At 42.1% G+C, this 25,119-nt stretch overlaps 1 protein-coding gene across 1 annotated transcript in view; it reads right to left on the bottom strand.

Moving 5' to 3' along the window:
* The window catches only part of LOC139021729 (ankyrin repeat domain-containing protein 26-like), a 109,737-nt gene that overhangs the window by 3,670 nt on the left and 80,948 nt on the right, over positions 1-25,119 (bottom strand). Inside the window, exons 15-18 of the mRNA XM_070432274.1 lie at positions 23,612-23,741; positions 16,931-17,212; positions 16,167-16,375; positions 13,804-13,941 (exon numbers count right to left, since the gene is read on the bottom strand). Coding sequence (XP_070288375.1) covers positions 13,804-13,941; positions 16,167-16,375; positions 16,931-17,212; positions 23,612-23,741 — 759 coding nt within the window. The remainder of the gene's footprint in view (positions 1-13,803; positions 13,942-16,166; positions 16,376-16,930; positions 17,213-23,611; positions 23,742-25,119) is intronic.

Here is a 25,119-nt window from a genome sequence, read left to right as displayed (position 1 = left end):
AAACAAAAGACACCCCCCTCTCTCACCAAATGGCAAAACTCTTTGTCTTACCACAGCTTCCCCTTTACCAGGAGATGGAAAAGTTTTATCAGAGAAAGCAGCTCCCCATCATGCACAGATAATGAGAGACCCATTCCTCATGACTGCACAAACTTTCAGGAACATTACTCACATGGCAGAAATTCCCTGGAAGAGAATTCCCAAGCCCTCCTAAATCAAGTGAGACAGCATTTGGGGAGACTAAAAATGAAACGTTGCCTTTACCCATCCTGCCACCACCGCATAACTTGGATCAACATAATCAAAACTGCCTTTATAAGAATGAATTCTGAAGAGATCTGTGACTTGGTCATGAAGTTGCTGCACCTCCCCCAAGGGCACTCTTGAGAAATTCTTTAATAAACTGAAAGCGGGATTTGATTAAACTTTTGCCAAGATCCTCAATGTACACGTCTGCACATACTGTGACGTATTATGTAGTTGATTTGCCAGTAGGAGAGAGCAACCCTTCATCTTCACATTCTGCCTAACAATTATATATATATTACTAACAAATTAATAAACTTGTTTCAAAAAGAAAAAAATAATAATAAAATGAACTTTCTATTCTTATACTTTAGAAAATTAAAAGTTTAAGATATGTTCTATGCTATTAATTTTTCAATCTAAAATTACAAAAGTGGTACTGTCATAAGGTCACATGAAAATTCTGCTGGCAAAAGATAACTGAAACTATGCTACTGTCTGTATTACGACTAAGACATTTCTTTATTCATATGAACAACAAAAGTTTCAGGAAATCTTTGATTTGAGGAATAAAAAAATCAATATATGGCCCTGGCCGGTTTTCCTCAAAGAGCTTCAGCCCTTTGACGTAAGGGTTGCAGGTTTGATTCCTGGTCTGGGGCACATACCAGGGTTGCAGGTTTGCTCCCCGCCCCCAGTAGGGTTGCATGCGGGAGGCAACCATTAAATATTTCTCTCTCACATGGATGTTTCTTTTCTCTCTCCCCCTCCTCCCTCCCTCCCAGTCTCTCTGAAAAGCAATGGAAAAAGTATCCTCAGGTGAGGATAAATAACAGTAACAAAAATCAATATATAATTCTGTAATTGTAATAACCTTGTTTTCTTTCTAGAAATTAGAGCTACATTTGGAAACAAACAATTATAATTATAGTCTACTTAATAATGAAATGTGTGGGAATACTTCCAATTATATTAAAAGTGTCCTGATCTAGAGTGTTCTTAATAAAATTTTTCTTTAAAAAGGTATCTTTTCACTCAATGCCTGAAACAGGGTTTAAAATAGTATATTAAGCATTAAACACTGTGGTGATCATTATCATGTGATACCCAATGCCAAATTTCAGGTATGAAGACAAATTTTATGACTAACATGCTCCCCAGTATTTTTGGAGGCTGTTTTTATTAACACTTATGACAATAGCATGACAGATAGGCCTTATTAAATGGATAATGTGGCAACATTACTAGACAGACTTTGTAAAATAAATAGCTCGATACTAGATAAAGACCAAGGCCTTTATTGAATCACTTTTCTGTCACCATTAATAAAATAGGTATTATGTGAATCACACTTTTACACAACTTGAATTAAGAAACTACCCATGGAACATTATTCTCTGTTCCCACAAAAGCTCCTTTCCTAAATATTTACTTCTGTGATGTTTATGCTTATTTCTAGGTGAGGACTTTGTCCAGAGGGTGGAAGGAGCTTGAAGTTCCAACATTAATAAGGAGAACACATCTGCCATTTTATTCCTATTGTGTCATTTTCAACAATATAAAAAGGTGAAAAAAGTATAGCAACATTCAATTCAAAGGATTTGTCATTAGAAGGATTTTTCTCAGAACTGGTAGTTCCCAAACTCTCTCCCATAGGAATCTGTTTCCCCTGTGGACACCTGCAGGATTGCAGAGCTTCAGAGTCTCCATCCCCCCTTAGTTAGGCAGCTCGATTTGTCTGTATTATATAAAACATTTTCATGCAAATTCTAAAAATAAAATTTCTAGTCTATAAAAATATTTAAGGTATGAAAATCACTGATTTATTTTTTTTAATTTTTTATCAAGCATATATATGTCATATTTCATGGAAAGTTCCATAGATTTCTGCTTTCATACAAAAAGCATAGTGAAGGTAAATATGAGCAAATTGGGAGACCAAGATGGCGACATAGGTAAACACCAGAAATTGCTGCCTTGCACAACCGCTTCAAAAATATAACTAAAAGACAAAAAGGACATCATCCAGAACCACAGGAAGGCTGGCTGAGTGGAAATTCTACAACTAGAAGGAAAGAGAAAAGCACACTGAGACTCAGAGGAGGTGCGGAAGTAAAGTGCAGAGGTAGGGAGGCGCACGCAAAAAGGGCAGGCAACTGAGGACGTGGTTGTCTTTTTTAATCAGGAGAAAGTCACAAGCTCCCAAATGCTCTGAACTCCACTTCTGGGCGAGTCTTTGGGGACCCGGATTCATACAGGGAGAAACTGGACTGTCTGGCATCGGTTGGAACTCGAGGGCGACTTCCTCTCAGAGGTGCTTGCAGTGATTACTGCGGGACACTGAGACACGGTGCCTCTTAGGGTAGAACTGAGTAGCAGCCATAGCTGCTTGCTCCACCCTGTTGAACCCCTGAGACCCTGCCCCACTCAAGCTGTGTGCAGAGGCATTTGCATATGAAAGGCCTGGCACTTTGCAACCTGAAAATTACCTAACAAACTGCAGCTTGGTCAGAGAGACCCAGAACTTCCAAAAGAAGGCCCAAGGCCCCACAGCAGCTTGCATTGCTTCACAGCTGGACCTCATCTGGGCACCTCCAAACCCCAAACAAAGAAGAGGAATCTGCAGATCTCTCCATAGCTCCTGCTGGGTAGCCTCAGGCAGAGGCTAAATTAGCACCTCCTTAGAGATCCAAGAGCCAGTGTACCCAGTGGTCAGATTGGGACCATCCAGATTACAACTCCTGAGATCCATAAGGGACACACTCAGGGGGCAGACTCAGTGAGCACCAAAGCCCCACTGAAGCAAGTCTTGCCCCAGAGGGGTATCTCAAGCACAGAAGTTCTCCCACTGCAGACACAGCTGATTCTCACAGCCAACTGGCCTGGAGGTCAATTCCTCCAAGTGATATCTACAACAATCAAGGCTTAACTACAACAAGACAGTGCACAAAACCCAGAAAGGGGTGCACCAAGAGTGTCTACCTCAGGTAACTGGGGAGGCTGAGCCACTGGGCCCTATAGGACACCTAGCACAGAAAGCCACTCTATCAACACAGGGAAGCAGCCAAAATGCAGAGACAAAGGAACAGGTCACAAATGACAGAAATGGAGGAAAGCAAACTACTGGACATAGAGTTCAAAACCACACTTATATGGTTTTTCAAGAATTTTCTAGAAACTGCCGATAAATTTAGTGAGACCCTCAAGAAATCTAGTGAGACCCTCGAGGTTATGAAAAAGGATCAACTAGAAATTAAGCATACACTGACTGAAATAAAGAATATTATACAGAGTTTCAACAGCAGACTAGAGGATTGCAAGAATCAAGTCAAAGATGAGAAATACAAAGAAGCAAAAAACACCCAACCAGAAAAACAAAAAGAAAAAAGAATCCAAAAATATGAAGATAGTGTAAGGAGCCTCTGGGACAACTTCAAGCGTACCAACATCCGAATTATGGGGGTGCCAGAAGAAGAGAGAGAGAAAGATATTGAAATCCTATTTGAAGAAATCATGACAGAAAATTTCCCCTACCTGGTGAAAGAAATAGACTTACAAGCCCAGGAAGCACAGAGAACCCCAAACAAAAGGAATCAAAGAGTACCACACCAAGACACATCATAATTAAAATGCCAAGAGCAAAAGACAAAGAAAGAATCTTAAAAGCAGCAAGAGAAAAACAGTCAGTTACCTAAGAGGGAGTGCCCATATGACTCTCAGCTGATTTCTCAACAGAAACTATGCAGGCCAGAAGGGAGTGGCAAGAAATATTCAAAGTGATCAATAGTAAGAACCTACAACCAAGATTACTTTACCCAGCAAAGCTATCATTCAGAATTGAAGTTCAGATAAAGAGCTTCACAGACAAAAAAAAGTTAAAGGAGTTCATCACCACCAAATCAGTATTATATGAAATGCTGAAAGGTATCCTTTAAGAAGAGCAAGAAGAAGAAAAAGGTAAAGATACAAATTATGAACAACAAATACACATCTATCAACAAGTGAATCTAAAAATCAAGTGTATAAATAATCTGATGAACCGAATAAACTGGTGAATATAATGGAATCAGGGGCATAGAAAGGGAGTGGACTGACAATTCTTGGGGGGAAAGGGATGTGGGGGGTGTGGGAAGAGACTGGACAAAAATCGTACACTTATGGATGTGGACAGTGGTGGGGGGTAAGGGCAGAGAGTGGGGTGGGAACTAGGTGGAGGAGAGTTATCGGGGGCAAAAGCGGAACAATTGTAATAATCTGAACAATAAAGATTTAATTTAAAAAAATATTGTAATAATTATGTATGGTGCCAGGGGGTGCCAGACTTATGGGGTGATCACTTTGTAAGTTATATAAATGTCTAATCACTATGTTGTACACCTGAAACTAATATAATATTCAATGTGAAATGTAATTGAAAAATAAAGTTACAAAAACATCAAAAAAATATGCACAAACTGCCAGGATTTGGAATTGGTATATCTCCCTTCATGCTCTATTTCTCTCTTGTATTTCTTGCTAATGTCAGTTTGTCTATCATTAGCAGCTAGTCTTTTTTACCTCCCCTTAATTGTCATTTCTAATATGTTAGTAATTGAGAAACCAGATAAGCAAACTTTGAAACTTTGGCTCCAAATACACAATTCTGCTTGAAGGCTTTAATGTCCCCTGAATAAACTGCACAATATTTAATGTTTTTATTTTGTGGCAGCTCTTGTGGTTACTCAGAGTTTCATTTACTTTCTGGTTCCCGTCTCTCTTTTGGACAGCGGAGGACTTGTTGCAGGCATATAAGCATAACCAATGAAAATCACTGACTTAGTCCAAGTTCCTAATTTGTCCTAAGAGGCAACAAAAGCTCAGAGAGATTACAGGTTGCCTGAGGTCAGAAAACCAATTAGCTGCAGGCCCAAAGTGGGCTCTAAGGCCTAAGGTTCTGTGCCGGCTCCTTCCTCATATTTATGGAAAAATAAACAAAACTTTAACTATAACTCAGAGAAAATGAATCTGTAAAACTGTCATGTAGCTCACTAACTTTTTAGCATGAGACACAAAATAATAGCGTTGTAACTCACCTATCAATTTTTAAGCAATGAGTAAAAATATAGAAACAGAAATTAATATCCTATATCCTATTTGTAGCAGTCATTACACTCAATTAATAAAGCACAGATTATTTAGCCACAGGACAAGAAACTTGAAGGAGAAAATCTTTAGTTAAACTAAGGAAATTCTTCCTTAAAGGAACTATCCATTCCCTCCAAATAAAACTTGGTTTACCCAAATCAACCAACAAATGAATTATCTGTGTTGGGGGTTATCTATAGCAAAATTTAAAACACAAAACAGATTTCTCTTTACTGTTTGGCATACTTCTGCCCAACCTCTTTCATCCTTAGTTGGTCTGTACACAAGACATGAACTTAATTTCCATTATGACTTAACTCCATCAGAAATCATAGGAGCACCTTCACTTCTCTGCCCTCCAGTCTCCACAGGAGGCCTTAGGCTCTCTCTACCTTCCTAACTAGGGGACAGAAGAGATATCTGATGTGAGCACTTGAGAGAAGGAACTGAGGATGCTTGCTTAGCCCCAAAGCACTTCTTTGAAAAGACATGGCTGCCCACAGTCACATGAACTTGGGTCTGCTCTCATCTCTGCAGGGAGCAGCCTGCCCAGGGACAGGTGTCAGGTATTTCTTCCCTCCACTCACAACTGGGTGTGAAACTGCCTGATTTGGGATGAGTGTTCAGAAGCCCTGTGACCCCACATCTAAACCATATTTTCCAATTCCTTACTATGTGTGAGTAACCAAGCTAGTAAGTCCATCTCCATCTGCCTGACTCTATGATCTAATCTCAAAAGGGAAGCAGGGCTGTCATTTGCCATCTACTCCAGCACAGGTCCAACAAGAAAGATGACTACTCTACACTTACAGAAATGTCTTCTCCTTCCTTGACTTTATACTTAATGTACGTTGTTCAAAACAACCCCCTTTTAAAGAGGGAAAAGTTATATTTTTGATAGAAAAATGCAGAGAAGCCAACAACAACAGCAAAACACAAAAAATGCAAATATATGTTCATTCATTTAACACTAATTTATTGATAGGCTACCATTCTATTACATTTGATATTACAGGTTGAAAAATAATGTTGCCTTCTCCTTTTGAGACCAATTGATACACATATACAAACGACACACGCATCTACATTCCCGTGTGTGATATATGGTCAGTAACTATTGATATTTTTAAGTTAAATTTTGGTATCATCCTTATTTTAAATGTTATAAAAATAAATGTAATATAAACAAAATAAAATCAAGTACATTTGCACATTTGAACTATAGCAATTCATTATCTAATTGTAAAAAGGTTAATGTGAGAAGGAAATACATTATCAGCTTGTAAATATCAAAAACATGTATTTCATTGCAGAAAAAAAAGAACCAAGGAAAAATTTGCTAATCAAGGAGCTGAAAAGTTAAGTACAGAGAAAAATGAATGGAAAAAAAGCATAGGAAGAAGTTGAGCAATTATCGGTTGCCTTTAAAAGATAAAACGACTACAGGGCAATTGTGTAAGTGGACAAAATAAAATGAAGACATGAGGAATTACATAGAGCATATAACTTATGTGATAAACAAGTTTGTTAAGCTCTGTTTCTGCCTTCTGAGAAACCAGCATCACCACTGTGAGAGTTTGAAAAGAGGCAAAATTCAGAGTAAAAAGGCACTGCCTTGTTGATGTAAACATGTGGTCTGTGTTTCATGGGGAAGCACTGAGACTCAACCTTTTGTGGAGACACAATGTTCTGTCTGCCATGTACAAAGCTAAAGTCTTAGGAATAGTAACTGTTTTAGGTTTCATGTATTTGTATAGCAAGAGTTGTTAACTGAATACACATTTGAGAAATAGAAAAAATTATTTACATAAATTATTAGAGTTCTAATGTTTTCTGAAAGTCTTAGAAATGCACCAAAAGTCCAAAATCAGTCAATGTAAAATTGAGTCTCCCTATTTAACACAGATTGAAAGGACAATGAGGAACTAGGTGACATACATTGTGTTAGGAACACAAATATTAAAAAACAGTTGAATATAAAAAATTTTGAAATCAGAGAAATTCTATCTGTTATAAAATTGTCGGGAATAAATTTTTAAGTTTTCAGTTCTAAGAAAACAATTCCAAGTGCAAGAAAATATAGTGATACGTCTGTTCAAGCTAATTTTAACTTTTGTAATTTATCATAATAAACTAAATAACAGAGTTAAATAAAACTGTGAAATCACTTCTGGTGTATTGGACAAACATCCAGAATTAAACTAGAATGTGAAAATTGATGGTAAGAATGAACAAATCAGATAAGTAGCAAGCTATACCAGTACAATGGAATCAATTGGGCAAGGCTCACTTCCATGTAATGACAGCAAATGCAACAAATCTAAATATCATGAACGTGAAGAGAACTGAAATCACAGATTGGAGCGATACTTTGGGTAGGGGGGTGGCCGGCGGGGGGAAGGGGAACCTCAGCTCGACCTACACCCTCTCCAATCTGGGAGCCCTCAGGGGAGCCCTCTCTAATCCGGGAGTTTCTGTCTGTCTTTGCAATCATATGAGTGAATTGTCTGAGACCCCCAACCCAGTTTGGTTTGTTGCTCACAGATTAATAGAGGCATTTTTTTTTCTTTGCTTCATTGGTGGAGATTTCCAGGAAGTTTTAGGATATCTTCCCTTTAATTTTTCCTAGACACTCTGATTTTACTTATTTCTCTCACTTTTGCTTTCCCTTCATCCCCAACCTCAACAGTAACTTGCTCTAGGCTCACTTTGCTCTAGTGCAGCAGTTCTCAACCTGTGGGTTGCGACCCCTTTGGCGGTCGAACGACCCTTTCACAGGGGTCGCCTAAGACCATCCTGCATCAGATATTTACATTACTATTCATAACAGTAGCAACATTACAGTTATGAAGTAGCAACGAAAATAATTTTGTGGTTGGGTCACAGCATGAGGAACTGTATTTAAAGGGCCAGCAGGTTGAGAACTACTGCTCTAGTCTCTAGAAGAACTAGGATTCCTAGCATTCCTGGTGCTCCCTGCACTCTGGGCTTCCACTTCAGGTCCTGGGGCTGCCACCAAAACTACTATTTCCAGAATTCCTGGTGCTCCCCAGGTTCTGGGTTTTCCCCAACTGAGGGAGCCACATCCCCCCAAGCTGTGGGCTCCCCAGTAATTTGCTCTGTTTATGCAAATTACCCACCACCTTTGTCAGGTTAATTTGCATACTCACTCTTCATTGACTGGTGGGCGTGGCTGGTGGTTGTGGCTTGTGAGCAGGGCTTTCGCTTAGCAGAGGAATGACTAATTTGCATGTTTCTCTTTTATTATATAGGACTAGTAGCCCGGTGCACAAAATTCGTGCACTGGGGTGGGGGGGGGGAAGGGGCCCCTCAGTCTGGCCTTTACCCTCTCCAATCTGAGACCCCTCAGGGAATGTCCATACGTCCTGTTTGTGCCCACACTTTTAACAGATAACAGCCCTGTTGTTGTTTCTTTCTTATGCTTAAAACCATTGGAATTAGTAGGTATTCAAAGTGTGTATACATTTTGGGGGGACACCCTGTATATCTCTAGTCAGCAGTGAAAGAAACCAACAGCAGATTTGGAACCCCCAGGCGGGGAACCTTGCTCACTCCCCACATGTCTCCCCACTTCACTTTCCACCTTCGTGGGCAGCAGAAGAATCAATGTTTTCTCTAATTAATTTGGAAAAGCACGTCCTGTCATCTGCTGCCCAGCAGGAGTGCACTAGGCCCCAAGCAAGCGAGGCTCAGTCAGGGCAGCCTTCGCTTATGGGTGCTGGCACCCAAAGTGCATATTCCTCCTCTATAGTCGCCCCAACTATCCCACTGTTTCACTGAGAGGACAGAATTCCTCTCTGCCTCTGGGTTCTTGATCTTGAACGCTGACCGAAGGCACCTCAGCGAGGGCCCCCCGTGCCCACCAGGTGTGTCTGTCTGCACCTGCTCCTGCCTCAGCACCTGCATTAACCACACCCCAGAGGTGATCTCGTAGCTGCACTGGCCTCCATGGGAACAGGGCATCACCACTCCACCCTCTCACTGTCATCTCACAGGCGCCCGCCCTCAGCACCCAGAACACCCAGACACTCTCCAAAGGACGTGAGTGCATCAGCGGGGATGTGTGCACATCCTGTGGGGGTGTTAGGCATGCCGGGTTGATGGAAGTGCGGTGGAGAGGCGGGGGGAACTTGTGCACGCCTTGGTTTGCAACTGTTGCAGGTGTGAGAGGGTGACAGTGTGCTGGGGGATGTTTGCACGCCAGGGGGGGATGTGCACATGGGAGGCCTCTGGCTTTGCAGATCCACAAACCCCTGTGCTGTGGCCAGGAGGACGTCAGTTTGGCCCGCCATGGTGGCTGTCACTGGGATCCTGCACCTTCTGGGCCAGGAGGAGGATCTTGCACAGCCCCTCCTTGGGGCCTGCGGGCGCTACTTCAGTTCAGCCTGAAGGATCCCCTTGGTGCACTCACAGCTGTCACCACTGCCATGTGTGGAGTACAGGCCGCCCTTCGCCTGCCTGCCTCCCCTGTCCAGAGGCTCTCTGCACTGCTCACCTGCCCAGAGTGACTGGGGCTGGGCAGAAGCCAGGCGTCCTGCCCTGCCCAACCCCGGCCCATCTGCCCCTATGTGAGCTGCCCTCCGCCAGGAAGGGTCATGGATCCGGGTCCCAGGACCTCGGACAGCCTCAAGCACTGCCCCCCGCCTGGCAGGGTCACAGATCTGGTCCTGGGACCAAAAACAGCCTCAAGCACTGCCACCCACCCACCAGGTCACAGAACAGGGTTCCAGGACCACAGACAGCCTCAAGTACAGTCCCCTGCCCAACAGGGTCACAGATCCATGTCTTGGTCCCATGGACAGCCTCTCGCGGTGCCCCCCGCCTGGCAGATCATGGATCTGGGTCCCAGACCGGGGACAGCCTCAAGCACTGACCCCGCCCAGCAGGGTCACAGATCCGGGTCCGTACTTCGGACAGCCTTGCCCGCTGCCGCCTGCCTTCAGTATGCAAATTAGCTGCCATCTTGTTGCTTCAGGGTGGGGGTCCCCACTGGGGTGCCTGGCCAGCCTGGATGAGGGGATGATGGCTGTTTGCAGCTGGTCACATCCCCTTCAGGGTGGGGGTCCCCACTGGGGTGCCTGGCCAGTCTGGGTGAGGGGCTGAGGGCCATTTTCAGGCTGGTGGGTGACTGAAGCTCCCAACCTCTCCTTTTCTTTTCTTTTCTTTTTTTTATTCTGGGATTTATTTACCTTCTATGGCTATCACTGGAGCTGAGATCCAGCTTTAGCTCTGAGGCTTGGCTCCAGTTTGCGGCCTCAGCTGCTAAAAGCAGGAATCTAGGGTTTGTTTGGTTCTATAATTGCGACATTGTTTCGGTCCTGCTGCTTCAGCTCTGATGGCTGATAGCAGGTTTCTGGGTTTTCTTTAGCTTCTATAATTGCAACAGTGTTTCTTAAACTGCAGCTCAGAGGCCGGCAAGGCAGGCGGGGAACCTTGGCTTCCTCCATTACTGGAGCACAAGCCTCCTGTTCACTTCAGCTGCTTGGCTGCCAGCCGCCATCTTGGTTGGCAGTTAATTTGCATATCACCCTGATTAGCCAATGGGAAGCATGTCGGAGGTATGGTTAATTACCATGTTTGTCTATTATTAGATAGAATTGTCCTTAAAGTTAGAAAAACAATGCCGAATAAGACAGAGCACTACAGTAGGAATAGTTCAAAATGTTTAAAGTTTGCAAATAAAGGGGATTGATAAACAAATTCAATATTGATGCATTTGTAATATTTACTCTTTAGAATCATAACTCAATAATCTTTAGAAGTCTGTTTGTTTTATAATGCCCTATCCCCAAACCCACCCCTTTCTATTATTTTAGGCATGTTACCATCTCTCATAGAATTAGTTGTTTTCCTAATGGCAATAATTACCTTCCCAGTGACTCTACAAGGCACCTTCTTTCCACAAGTCTAAGAATTTTGTAAACCCCAACTGCTAAGAAATTTGGCGGCCTATCTCTATAACTTGATAGATTGGTGCTTCAGACTCTCTCTTCCTGAGTCTAGCATGATTTGGCAAACCAATGCCCCTCAGGGAAACTATGTATACCTTGAAACTACAATGTTAAGTTTAAAATCAACTATTTTTTTCAATTTATATAGAAATACTAAGAGTAAGCACCTCATTCCTTCCAAAATATTAAACAAAAACATTTCCATAAATATCTTCCCTTGCATTGCTTCTGCATTTACATTCTTTTCCCTCTTCATTTTGCATTTTCTGATTTTCTGGTGAGGACATTTCAAGTCTGCATCATAGTATTGCTTAACAATTTACAAAAGCATTTGATTTTTTTTTTTTGTACCAGTAGCCCAGTTTTACAAATTTTTAACAACTGAGACTATATTTGGCCTAAAGGCTGTCTAGAAATTCTTAGCTTTGCTCTTCTATGTTGTGTTATGATGAAGCAAACTAAGAAAAAGAGGTTGAAGTCTCATTTAGCACAGGCCTGTGCTACCTTTCCCTGCATGAAAAACACCATAAAAAATAATGAAAACCATAAACCATCGTGCATTGATTGAAATGGGTATTTCAGTGGGTGACATCAGCATCATGACAAAGTGTGTCTCCTCTTAAATCTACAACAAGTGGAACATCTAGAACCCAACAAAGGCACCTCTACTCACCTCGATAGTGGACGTCTTGGGATATGCAGGAGAGGCAGGATGGAGAGAGGAGCAGGGACAGGTCCCTACTGCAGTTCTCCAAGGACACAGCTGAACTTACAGCCCTTGAAAACACAGTACTGGTGGGGGAGGCAGGGTGCACTGCCCATACCACTGCCCAGTAGGAGTCCCTCCCCTCCCCAAATCCAGATCCCTCCCCAGCTGCAGCTGTGCTCACACCACCACAGACCAGGAGCAGCAGCAGAGCCAAGTTTCCAGCCTCCAGGCCACAGCACAATGCTGCCAGTGGCCAAAGGGAATGAGGCAGCAACTCAGTAGGCTCACAAACTGGCTCCCCTCAACTGGCCACACCCACACCTACTACCATGGGGTGCCCTGAGGCCCTGGCGACCAGGATACAGCACTGGCACCCACCACCCTAGTTACCCAGGCTGCCGCTCCCATGTCCAAGGGTAAGCCTCAAACACTTTAACTCACTGCACACCCTCCCCAAGCTTCAGTAGTACAGGTAAGAGAAAAGAAAAACTGCACTATAAGACCATCTACTGGAAAACAAAAGAAAGACCTGAAATTATCAACCTGCTGAATTGTGAAAATCACAACATTCCTAAGAAAAGTGTTCAGCACTTCAAATGTGCCAGCAGAGGAACAACCCATCAAGCAGCCTGGACCACCATAGTAAGACTAACACAGAAAGAAAATGATAATTCTCCAGAAGGAAACTCAGAATACTGGACGATAGTGATCTAAATGAACAGAGAAATCAAAATAGCAAAGTAGTCATGAAGGAACTCAGCGAGATACAAGAAAACTCAAAATCAGTTCAACAAGCTCAGGAATGAAATGAATGAACAGAAGCAGTACTTTACCAAACAGATGAGAAGTATAAAAAAGAACCAAACAGAAATTCTGCTGCTGAAGAAGTCAATAATAAGATGAAGAAGGAATATTTTAATAGCACTGATACACAATGGAAGCTAGTTGCTGTTTCAAGACTCCCTATCATTGCCATCTTAGTCATCAATCATTCAAGTGCTGTGCAGATAAACAGACATAAGTACCCTTCATTTAAAAATTCAAATATTAATACATAAATTTAAAAATAAAAATTCAAATATTTGTTAAATTTAACTATTTTATGAATGACCAGCTGCTCAGCAAGACATTTTATAACAATTGGAATGAAATTGCAGAAGTAAATAGCAATTAACACTGTCCTTTGACCTAAGAAGATGACAAACATTTTCACTTAGAGAAATTTAACCTTTTAGTGCTACAAGTTTATTTAATTCATTAAAATGATTTATCTCCATTTCATTTAAGTAGCAAATATCCATAAATGGTTAAATATTTAGATGTCAATCATTCACTTATGGTTAGGGTGGAAAAGTTGGGGTTCAACAAAACTTAAAAATGGTTATGAACCATCACCAATTTAAAATCCATTAGAAAGTAAGCCAAAGCATCTCCAAGTACACCACTGGTTATTAGACAAGAATATATAATTTCTAAAATCAAAGTGACATGCAGCTTTTTAAGAAGTTTAAAATGTGTCACTTCAGGCATAGTAATTGAATAAAGTTAATGATAGGTATCTCTTGCAAATGAGACATCCAGGGACTTAAAAGTGATTATAAAATTTCTGTCTCCTTTCTACATTAGCACAATAATTAAGACTTTTTATTAGTGTGTACTAGTCAATCAAGCAACTCGGAATTTCACCAAATGAAACACAAGAATTATATCAGAAATCTGAAACCCAAGAGGAAAAAAGATAATATAACTAACCTGTGGTAAGTTGAAGTGCATGGACTTGAGGTAGGAATCCCCAAGTTTTCTCTTGGAATGGAATTTCTCTTGCTGAGCTGTTTCTCCCAGAAAAGTTTGTTGCTGACTTCTGCTAGCTTCTCCTTAATCCTAGGAAAACTGTAAACAACAAATGCTTAGTATTTTATTTTTCTCTAAGTGACTTGCAATTTTTTAAAGTAGCCAGGACAGTAAGTGGAATTGCCCACTAAATAGCATTTTAGCAATGAAAACATGTCAGAGCAGATCTGCTCTATTCAAGTACAGGTTCTTAATTTTTCTAAAAAAAGTACTTATGTTTCCAGGCAGTGGGGGGAGCGGGTTCCTAACTAAGTACTTAATCCAAAGTGGGGAGGCTATCAGTGATGCAGACGGCTTATCAGGTAATACTTGCTGCCTCTGGAAGGGCTGTACTTACAAGACCTTTTAAGATGCCCTTGGACATATTTAGTAGCCACTTTAGAGATTTAAAAAAAATCCCTCAAAGATATTGTCAAGCATTTGCCTTCACCACCCTTGTACAATACACTCATTACCTTGGAGATATTAATCATTTAACACCCAGGCATTATTTAGAACAACAACCTGTAAGGGAGAACAAGATATCCTGGCTGCTGATCAAATGAATGAAAACAGCTCTAGAGGCCATCTATCTATATTATAAAAGGCCCGTGGCCATAATGCTGGAAAGCCAGAACAACCAAACAACCTATCACGAGAAGGTGCATGGAGCACCTCTCAGTCGCTGCCCCCAGCCCGCCAGCCGTTTGGCACAGAGTCGGGGTCTGAAGCTTGCGTGGCAGAGGCAGTGAGCTACTCTCACACGGTGGGCCTGGGGTCCTGCTAGCATGGCGGGTCTGGGTTTTGTGTGATTTTGCTTGCTGGGCCTCTAGTTATGCAAAGTGTCTCCTTGGGAGTTCAACCAAAGACCGGGCATTTGATCACTTGCTATGATGTGTGCTCACCACCAGGGGGTGGTGAGGAATGAAGGGAGGCCCAGGCTGGCAGCCCAAAAGCCCTGATAAGCTCTCATCGCTGGCCAGGCCTAGGGACCCGATCTGTGCACCAATTTCATGCACTGGGCCTCTAGTCTATTGATAATAACAAAGTTCACAATCAAGAAAGTAAATATACCAAGTACCAGAATGTGTTGGAGTAACTTAACCCTTTGTGTTTAAGTTTTTATCTTAACTATTTCTATTTCGGGGGCTTCTGACAAGCAATTATACTAATAAAAAAGTAATATGCTAATTAGACCGGAGACCTTCTGAAGACCTTCTGACAAAGCCAGAGGCTTGGCCAGCCTGCAAACCGCCCCCAAACGGCCCTCAGCCCCTCACCCAGGCTGGCCATGCTCCCCCAGCAGGGACCCCCACCCCGATGAGGGCATGGCCAGCCTGCAAATGGCTTTCAGCCCCTCACCCAGGCTGGCCATGCCCTCCAGTGAAGGCCCCCACCCTGATGGGGGCATGGCTGGCCTGCAAACCACCCCAGCCTCTCACCCAGGCCGGCCACGCCCCCCAAGGTGACCCACATCCTGATCTGAGACCCCCTTCAGGGCAGACCAACCAGCCCCAACCAATGCATCAGGCCTCTTTCTACATTAATAAAAGGGTAATATGCTAATTAGACCAGGAGACCTTCTGGATGTCTGTCCAGACAGAGTCATATTGGTGGGGCCAAGACAGAGGTGGTTAGGGGCAATCAGGCCAAAAGGGGAGGGCAGTTGGGATTATCAGGCTGGTCGGGGGGCAGCTGAGGTCGAGCAGGCAGGCAGACAGAGTGGTTAGGGGCTATCAGTCAGGCAGGCAGGTGAGCAGTTAGGAGCCAGCGGACCCAGATTTCAAGAGGGTTATCTGACTGCCGGTTTAGGCCCGTTCCCTGTGGGGATTCCCACAGGGATCAAGCCTAAACTGGCAGTCGGACATCCCCCAAAGGGTTCCCAGATTGGAGAGGGTGCAGGCTGGGCTGAGGGATAACCCCTCCTCCCCTGTGCACCAATTTCGTGCACTGGGCCACTAGTTTTATAATAATATCACTGTTTACATTTTAGAGCTTCAAGACACTCAGCTTAAAGACTAGTAGTAGACCCAGATAACTACATGGAAATATTAAGTTGGGAAAATAAAGGCAGGTAAAAGCAAAAAAGGGGGAGAGATGAAACCATCTTAGAGGGACATTTGAAAGGTAAGTTTATTTACTAATATCACTTTCCAAAGTGAAACGACCTAGTTGGCTTTCACGCCCTACTAATCTATGAACCTGGCCCAATAGTAACTATGTTTAAAGTTTAGAGGCTAATTAATGAATTAAATTTATTTTCTCTGATTCTGCATTTGACTTACTCAGTTAGCTGATTTTCCAGTAACTTTCTGCCTTCCAATTCTTCTTGGTAGAGTCGCACATATTTTTTCAATTCTCTTTCGATATCATCTTGAGAAGTTTGCACTTTAGAGATTTCTGACTCCAACTCTTTATTTCTGAGTTCCAAGTGACTTGTTGAAGCCTGATCATTTATCATCTGCTCTGACAATTTTTGAGATGCTCTTTGTCTCTACAACAAATAAAAAGGATACGTTCTTAAAGTAATTATAAGCTGAACACTTATATTTGTTTTCTTTAGTTTTGAGTCATCAACTCAGAGATCAGCTTTCAGTGTGAAAAAAGCTGAAATTTAAAATAGTTATCATCAATGTCCACTGAATTGAATCTGAGTTATAAAGTTAATCATTATTCTATTAGTACTCATGTAATCTGATAATTCAAAGAATAATAGAATCAGTTTAAGATATTAAAAGTTAAAAAATATAACTTAATTCAAGAGTATGGTACAATTTTGAAATCATGTTTTTTACCTTTTCTTCCTAATAGTCTTATTTTACATCAACTGGTCTTAAAACTAAAATGAAGGATCATTTGGAAAGATCAATTTCGTGATAATGTTAGAAACTAAAATAGTGAAAAGGAAAAACAAATGCCACCTTCCTTCCAGAAATCTTCAAAATAAATTGCTATTAAAGGGAGTAAAGGAGAGGCAAAAATACTGTATTTATCGAAAAAGTAATTTGCAGTGAAATGAATTAAAGCACAATAAATCAAAAAAATTAACCTGTAAAAGTGAATTGACTTTTTCTACTTTATCTGCTACATCCCGTATTGCTCTTTCTTCAAGCTTCTTTTTATAGTCTTCTAATTCACAGATTTCTACCATATTCTTTTCTATATTTCTGAGATTTACTGCTTCTTGTTTCGCCTTCTTTACTCTATCCTTTAGTTCTTCACGTCGCTTTAGAAGTGGTTCCATTGATAACTCCTGTTGAGGTGTCTTTTCCTCATCCAGATGTATACATTTTGAAGATGATGGTTGCAGTTTTGCTATAAGCTCATCATTCTGCATGAATAAAAGAATATAGTTTGGTTATGAAGGTGTGGACACCAGTATGAAATTTTGAAATGAATTCAGTGGCAAAAAAATGTTACCTATACTCTGGTAGGATCTTAGAATGTGAAACCTTCAATTGCTCAGAATCAAGATCAAAGTTAAAACAACCAGGAGTCACAAAAATGTATTTACTGTTGTCATCTTTGCCACACAACATCTCTTCTGTCCTTGATTTTATACTCTTTTTTTCTATGACTGTTTCATGTCTTTCCTCCACAAAATGACTATGCATTGCTCCTGAATAGAAAGTCTCATATCTCTTCCCCCATCTTAACACTTCATAATCTTACACAAAAGTTTTAGGGGAATGGTATTCAGATATTCAGGACTGAGTTAAAAAATGCCTCACAAAATAAGACTTTGGAAATGAGACTAATTAATTAATCTTATAAATATAGACTCTAATGTCATATGTCTTTTATTGAACTGTGAACGTTTGATGCTAATTTGAATTGCGTTCCAAAAAGAAATGATTCCCTGTGTTACTGAGAAATTACATCTCTCACTATAAAAGTTTAGCGAGATGAGCCCTACATTTTTTATAATAAAAAAAAATGGGGATGGGGCTTAATCCAATAGTGCTATCTTGAAATTCTCTGTTACTTCCCACAAACTAAGGAAACATAGTAAACAAAACAACATCATCAACAACAACAACAAACTTGCTGGAATGTCAGTGATCATGACTTGGGAAGAACTACTTTCCTTCAGATACAATGATTACTTGGTAAGACAAGGTGAGGGATGTTAAGTTTTTGAAGCACGTCTCCAGATTCTCTGGCAATTGTCCAGGAAATAGGTGCTGGCCTCAGTGCTACCTGGGTTCTGGTGAATAGGATATGGAGACTGCTGTGTGACTGCTATGTCTGGGTGCCATCGGACTCTCTCCCCAGGGAAGCTCACCCTGGGAACCCAGCCACCATGTTGTGAAGAACGAAGCAGCCCAAGCCACATGGTCATCCTCACATAGGTGTCCAGATGAGACTGCCCCAGAGAACGTCCCAGCCAAAAGCCCGCTGCACCTGAGAAACCCGTGAATGACCAAGCCTTTAGAGATGATACAACTTCCCAGCTTCAAGTCATCCCAGCTGATGGTAAGTGGAAAACAAATGAGCTGGCCTCACTGCAGATTTGTGAACAAGTAAATGCTGCTTTAAGACACGAAGTTTGGAGGTGGTTACTGAGCAGCAATAAGTAACTGGCACAGATACTGACATTAAAAATAGAGTGCTGACACTAAAAAAGAAACACACACACATATGGGAGCACCTCTGAACAGGTGGCAGGTAGAACCCGGCATAATGTAGAGAAGCATGAGAATGGAAACCAAAAGGGCCTCCAAGAAAGGGTGAGTGGAGGCCTGATGGCCCCTGAGGAGGCTGACAGCAAGGGCTTCTGGGCAAGTGAACACAATGACACTGAAAGGATTCTCACTAGGAAGCAGCTGAAAGTGAAATTGATGAGAAACATAAGCTAAAAATAGACAAGTAAATATAAAAGGACCCCATTTACCGGGTTAAAATATTGATTTCTTGTTTATACCTTCTCCCACATGTCCAATTGTCAAATATCCTAACATAAAGAAATGGCTTCTGGGCTAACATCAAATCCAGGATGTCCAGAAAACATGTTTGAAGGATGAAGCCAAAACTCATAAAACTCTTAAGACCGTAGAAACATTTACGTGGTGCCTCAAAGGATTTTCAGAATGTAAGAATTTTAACGGCACTGTTCTATAACACCTCCAGGAAGCCCAGGTGAAGAGCTGATCTGAAAACAAGTGGTGAGGTGGCTTTTCTAATGCCATGAACCCCAATAAAATTAACTGGACAGACACTCAAAGTTCCTAAGAGAATGCTAGCTTGGCCTCCTGAGGGGAGACCGAGACAGTACACAATCAAAAGGGCCTCTGGGCCTTAGATGTTCCACAGGGAGGACACAGGCTGTAAAAAGAGCTGCAAGCACCGGCCATTTCTTATGAAAAGGACAGAGCAAAGTCTCAGAGGGAACAGCCAAGGGCAACAGAGAAGCACTCAAAGGTCAGGACTAAGCTTTCCTTTCCTCAGTGAGGAAACAGAGAGGATTATGAAATCATTTTAAATCTCAGTGGCAAAACAACAGCAATGCCTTTTGGCACCATTTAAATACAATTTCTCTAGCTTACTTCAAGCTTGTTTGTATGTTATACCACAGTGTTTCTCCATAGGAAACAAATTGGTTTTAAAATTTTGAGATTTCAGCCCTAGCTGGTTTGGGTAAGTAGATAGAGCACAGCCTGCAGACTGAAGGGTCATGGGTTCCATTCAGGTAAGGGCACATTCCTGGGTTGTGGGCTCAATCCCCAGTAGGGGGCATTTAAGAGATAGCCCATCAATGATTCTCATCATTGATGTCTCTCTCCCTCTCTCTCTCTCCCTCTCTCTCTCCCCCCCCCCCTTCCTCTCTAAAAACAAGTGGTAAGGTGGCTTTTCTAATGCCATGAATCCCAATAAAATTAATATATATATATATATTAGAGGCCCGGTGCACAAAAATTTGTGCACTCCAGGGGAAGGGGGTGTCCCTCAGCCTGGCTTGCGCCCTCTCGCAGTCTGGGACCCCTCGGGAGATAACGACCTGCTGATTTAGGCATGCTCCCGGGTGGCAGAGGGCACTCCCAATCCCTAGGTGCAGCCCCTGGTCAGGCTCAGAGCAGGGCCAATTGGGGAGTTGGGGCGCTGCCCCCTGTCATGCACAGAGTAGGGCGGATTGGGAGGTTGCGATGCCATCCTCAGTCATGCTCAGGATAGGGCCGATTGGGGGGTTGGGGCACTGCCCCCTGTCACACTCAAGGCAGGGTCGATGGAGATGTTGCAAAGCCACATCCTGTCACGCACAGAGCAGGGCCAATCAGGGGGTTGGGGCGCTGCCCCCTGTCACTCACAGACCAGGGTCGATCAGGGGTTGGGGAGCTCCCCCCTGTCAGGCACAGAGTAGGGCCAATAGGGGAGTTGGGGCACCACCCCCTGTCACACACAGAGCAGGGCGGATCAGGGGGTTGGGGCGCTGCACCCTGTCACACTCATGGCAGGGCTGATGGGGAGGTTATGGCTCTACCCCGTTACACACAGAGCAAGGCCCATGGAGCGGGGTTGGGGCGTCACCCTCTATCACCCACAGAGCAGGGCCGATCAGGGGTTTGGGGCACCACCACTGTCACACTCAAGGTGGGGCTGATGGGGAGTTTATGGCTCTACCCTGTCACACACAGAGCAGGGCCAATGGGCGGGTCGGGGGGTTGGGGCACTGCACCCTGTCACACACAGAGCCGCAGGGCGATCAGTGGTTTGGGGAGCTCCCCCCTGTCAGGCACAGAGCAGGCCTGATCAGGGGTTTGGGGCACCTTCCCCTGTCATGATCAGAGCAGGTCAGATATGGAGGTTGTGGCCCTGCCCCCTGTCACAGAGCCGCAGGGTGATCAGGGGTTTTGGGCGCTGCCCCCTGTCATGTTGATCCCGGGGCCTGGATCCTAGGTGCTCTGCTGATCCGGTCCCAGGAGGCATATTACCCTTTGGGGGCCGGCTGGTTTGCCCTGAAGGGTGTCCTGGATCAGGGTGGGATCCCCCACTGGGATGCCTGACCAGTCTGGCAGAGGGGCTGAGGGCCGTGTTCAGGCTGGCAGGTGACTGAAGCTCCCAACTGCTCCTTTTTTTTCTTATTTTTTTTTCTGTTCTGGGCCAGCTTTAGCTCTGAGTCCTCGATGCTGAAAGCCAGTTTCTGACCTTTGTTTTTCCTTCTGTATTTGATACAATGTTGTGGTCAGGCTGGCTGAAGCCCGGCTAACTGAAAGCCGGTTTCTGGGGTTTTGTTTAGCTTCTATATTTGCAACATAGTTGCTTAGAGTTGCAGCTGAGTGGCCCGCAAGTCAGGCGGGGAACATTGGAGTCTGCCATCACTGGAGCAAGCAAGCCTTCCTGTTCGCTTCAGTGCATGGCTGCTGGCCGCCATCTTGGCTGACAGTTAATTGCATAAGGATATGCTGATTAGCCAATGGGAAGGGTAGTGGTCATACACTAATTACCATGTTTCTCTTTTATTAGTGTAGATATTTAAAAATAAAATAAAATTTGAAATTTCAAAGTCAGGCATTTCTAAATAGGAAAGGTGACAGTCCAGATTTTAATCTTCTCCTCCCCAGGTGGTGAAAGCTTCTGGCAAGTCTATGAATTATGAGTTAAACACAATGAAAGAAATGGCTAAGTCAGCAGATCCTGTTACTAGAATTTCATGGAAATGGAAGTGAAGTGGGAGGCACTGGGTTAGAGGCTGAAGGTTTAAATGCAGACAAAAAGGAATGGGTGTTATCATTGTAAGCCTACTTTCCCATCATGTCACAGAGTCAGCACAACATAAGCTGGCCATAAGCTTTATCAAGAAACAAGAAATCTCCATGAAAGTAGAGGTAAAAACATGCCACTACACTGACTTTTTTTTATTACATAAAACAGCTGGTACTATGCAAGATGACTGGGAAAGATTCTCATAAAATTTGATTTGGTACTGGCATAAGGACAGACTTATTCATCAGTGAAGTAGAAGGGAGAAACCAAATCTAAGCCCAATTTGTGGCCAACTGCTTTTTGACAAGGGTGCCAAACAATTAAATCAGATATGAATAGTCTTTTTAACAAATTGTCCAGGGACAGCTGGATATCCACATGCAAATGAATAAAATTTGACCTCTACCTCAGACCATACATAAAAGTTAACTTAAAATGTAAAAGCTGAAACTATAAAAGACTTAAGAAGAAAACATTGGTGTATATCTTCATGACTGGATTTGGCATTGTTTAAATACAATGTCTCCTCTGCCTTACTTCAGGTTTATATGTGAAACCAAAAGACAAAAATAGATTAACTGGACTTCATCAAAATCAAAACCGTCTGTGCTTTGAAAGGCACTATCAGGAAACTGAAAAGGTAAGTTACTGAATGGAAGAAATATTTGAAAATCCTTTATCTAATAAGGGATTTGTATGTAGGACATTTAAAGAACTCTTACAATTCAATAATACAAAAACAATCCAATTAAAAATGGGCAAAGGAATTGAATAGATAGTTTTTCAAAGAATATATACATGTCAAAAGATAGTGAACATCACTAGTCATTAGAAAATTGTAAATCAAAACCAATAATAAGATGCCACTTCACACCCACTAGGATGGCCACAATAAAAAAAAAGTAATGACAAGTGTTGGCAAGAATGTGGAGAAATTGGAACCCTCATACACCATCAGTTAAATACAAATGGTGCAGCCACTTTGGAAAACAATCAGGCAGTTTCTCAAAAGGTTAAAGATCTGATCAAGCAATTCCATTTATAATTATATTCCCAAGAGAATGAAAACAATATGTTCACATAAAAAGTTGGACATGAATGTTCATAGCAGTATTAGTAACAACACCAAAACGTGGAAGTAACCCAAAGGTTCATCAAATGATGAATAGATTTTAAGAAATGTGGTCGCTTCATGCAATGAAATGTTATTCAGCAATAAACAGGAATGAAGTACTGGTGATACGTGCTACAAAAGAGATGTACCTTGAAAACATTATGCTAAATAAAAAAGGCAGTCACAAAGGAGCACCTACTCTGTGATTCCACTGATATGTAATGGGCAGAACAGACAAATCTAGAGAGACTGAGAGGACAGTAGTGCTTCCTGAGGGCCAGGAAGAGTGGGGAAGTGGAAGCTGGCACAGGGTGGTTGGTAAAGGGCACAGGGCTACTTTTTAGGGGGATGAAAATGTCCCCAAACTGACTGTGATGATGACTGTGTAACTCTGTGAATACAGAAAAAGGCACTGAACTGTATACTTTAAATGAGTGAACTGCATGGTATGTTCATTATGACTCAGTGAAGCTTCCACCAAAAGTTTTTTGGACTTGTTGCTGGTGCCAGGGTTCAAGACATAGAGCAGTGGTTCTCAAGCCTCTGGCCCTTTAAATATAGTTCCTCATGACCCAACCATAAAATTATTTTCATTGCTACTTCATAACTGTAATGTTGCTACTGTTATGAATCATAAAGTAAATATCTGATATGCAGAATGGTCTCAGGCAAACCCTGTGAAAGAGTCGTTCAACTGCCAAAGGGGTTGGGACCCACAGGTTGAGAACCACTGACAGAGAGCGTTAACAGTAGGCCCTTTTTATGGAAAAGTGATAAAGAAAAAGCTGTCTTTTTCACTGATACCAAGTCTATAAAATTAACAGAAAAATCTATATTTCACTACTTAAAGCATTGAATGATATCTATTTCCCCAAATTAGGTGAATTTTGGGTCCCAAAACTGATTTAAAATTACCTTCTGTTTTGGCTTTTTAGACTGAATTTCCATGTCAGCTGGACTTGGTTTTGAATCTCCAGGGAAACTAAGCTCTTCATTATCACATTCATGTAATTTCTGTTTTGCAACTTTTAGGAGTTTTTTAAGTCTGAAGAAATGTACAAAGCAAATATGTCAAATTCTTTAAGATTAAATATTTAGTTATTATTTAAACAGATATTATGCTTATAAAATCATATAAAATAAATAAATCTATAAATTATGATGCTCTCATTTGTTCTAATCTAATATTTTCTGAAAGCATACTAGCTAAATTATAATCTTCTGTAAATAAAATGAAAAAAGTCATGACATATGTGATATGGGTATATAGTTAATATTGTAACTATATAGACTCCTTATATTCATTTGACTATGTTAATATAAAACATTAATCTATTATTAAATATCAACTAGAAACCAGAAATCAGTATTCAAAGTGAAAAAGAAAACCACAATTACATGTGAATGTTTTGGAAAGACACAAAAATACCTTTTGGTACCTACTGACAATAGTCTACAAGAAGGAAGAAAAGTACCAACATCAAGGAGATCATTCAAAATAGAATCAGGAAAGAAGAATCTTTGAAGTCTGAGTGGAAGGGGAAAGCAGAAAAAGGCAGGGGTTTAGAAGAAGGGAAATCAGAGAGATAATGTGTAACAGTCTCTTCAAGACTGTTTTAAGAAAAGATCTTTGCTAGCACAATGTTAAGAAAGTGAAAGGGTTATAATATAGAGAAAGACAGTAAAGTGAGAGGAAACACACTGAGAGAATCAAAGAAAAAACTTAAGAATTCAGCCAATAAACAGAAAGGAAGCCATGTGGGGGCTCCCCAGACATGGGAAAAATGGCATTGTGTTTCTATGAGTGATAAACACAGGATTACCCAGCTTCTTCTTTAAATCATACAAACATTTTGTATATGTGATCTCTTTTATAACTAAAAAAAGAGAAAGAAACATAAGCCAAATCAAGATAATTATTGGCATTGTTAAACAGTGACACAGATAGATTTTAGTTATTAAATTACTAGAGGCACAGTGCACGAATTCGTGCACAGGTGGCACCACTCGGCCTGGCCAGTGATTGGGGCTGATTTTGGCCATCTTGCTCAGTCCCAATTGGGGCCAATCGGGGCTGGCCGGCCAAGGGGAGGGACTGTGGGAGGTAGGCCAGCTGCGGGAGGTTGGCCTTGTGAGTGCACTGACCACCAGGGGGCAGCTCCTGCATTGAGCATCTGCCCCTTGGTGGTCAGTGGGTATCATATCAACCAGTGGACCAGTCGTTCAGTCAACCGGTAGTAACAGTCACTTATATATACACTAGTAGCCCGGTGCACAAAAATTTGTGCACTCAGGGGTGAGGGTGAGGGGTGGGGCCAGACCCCTCAGCCCGACCTGCATCCTCTGTCATGTTTTGAGACCCTGGCCACTCCTGGCCTAGGCACAGGCCTACAGGCTTGGGGTGGCCTGGCTCCCGAGGCCCC

The sequence above is a fragment of the Myotis yumanensis genome, unplaced genomic scaffold (assembly GCF_028538775.1).
Source record: "Myotis yumanensis isolate MYYU_CA2020_CCGP unplaced genomic scaffold, mMyoYum1.0.hap1 SCAF_1, whole genome shotgun sequence".
In the NCBI taxonomy this organism is placed as follows: Eukaryota; Metazoa; Chordata; class Mammalia; order Chiroptera; family Vespertilionidae; genus Myotis; species Myotis yumanensis.
The sequence above is the reverse complement of the archived record's forward strand: the minus strand, read 5'-3'. Positions and strand labels throughout refer to the sequence as shown.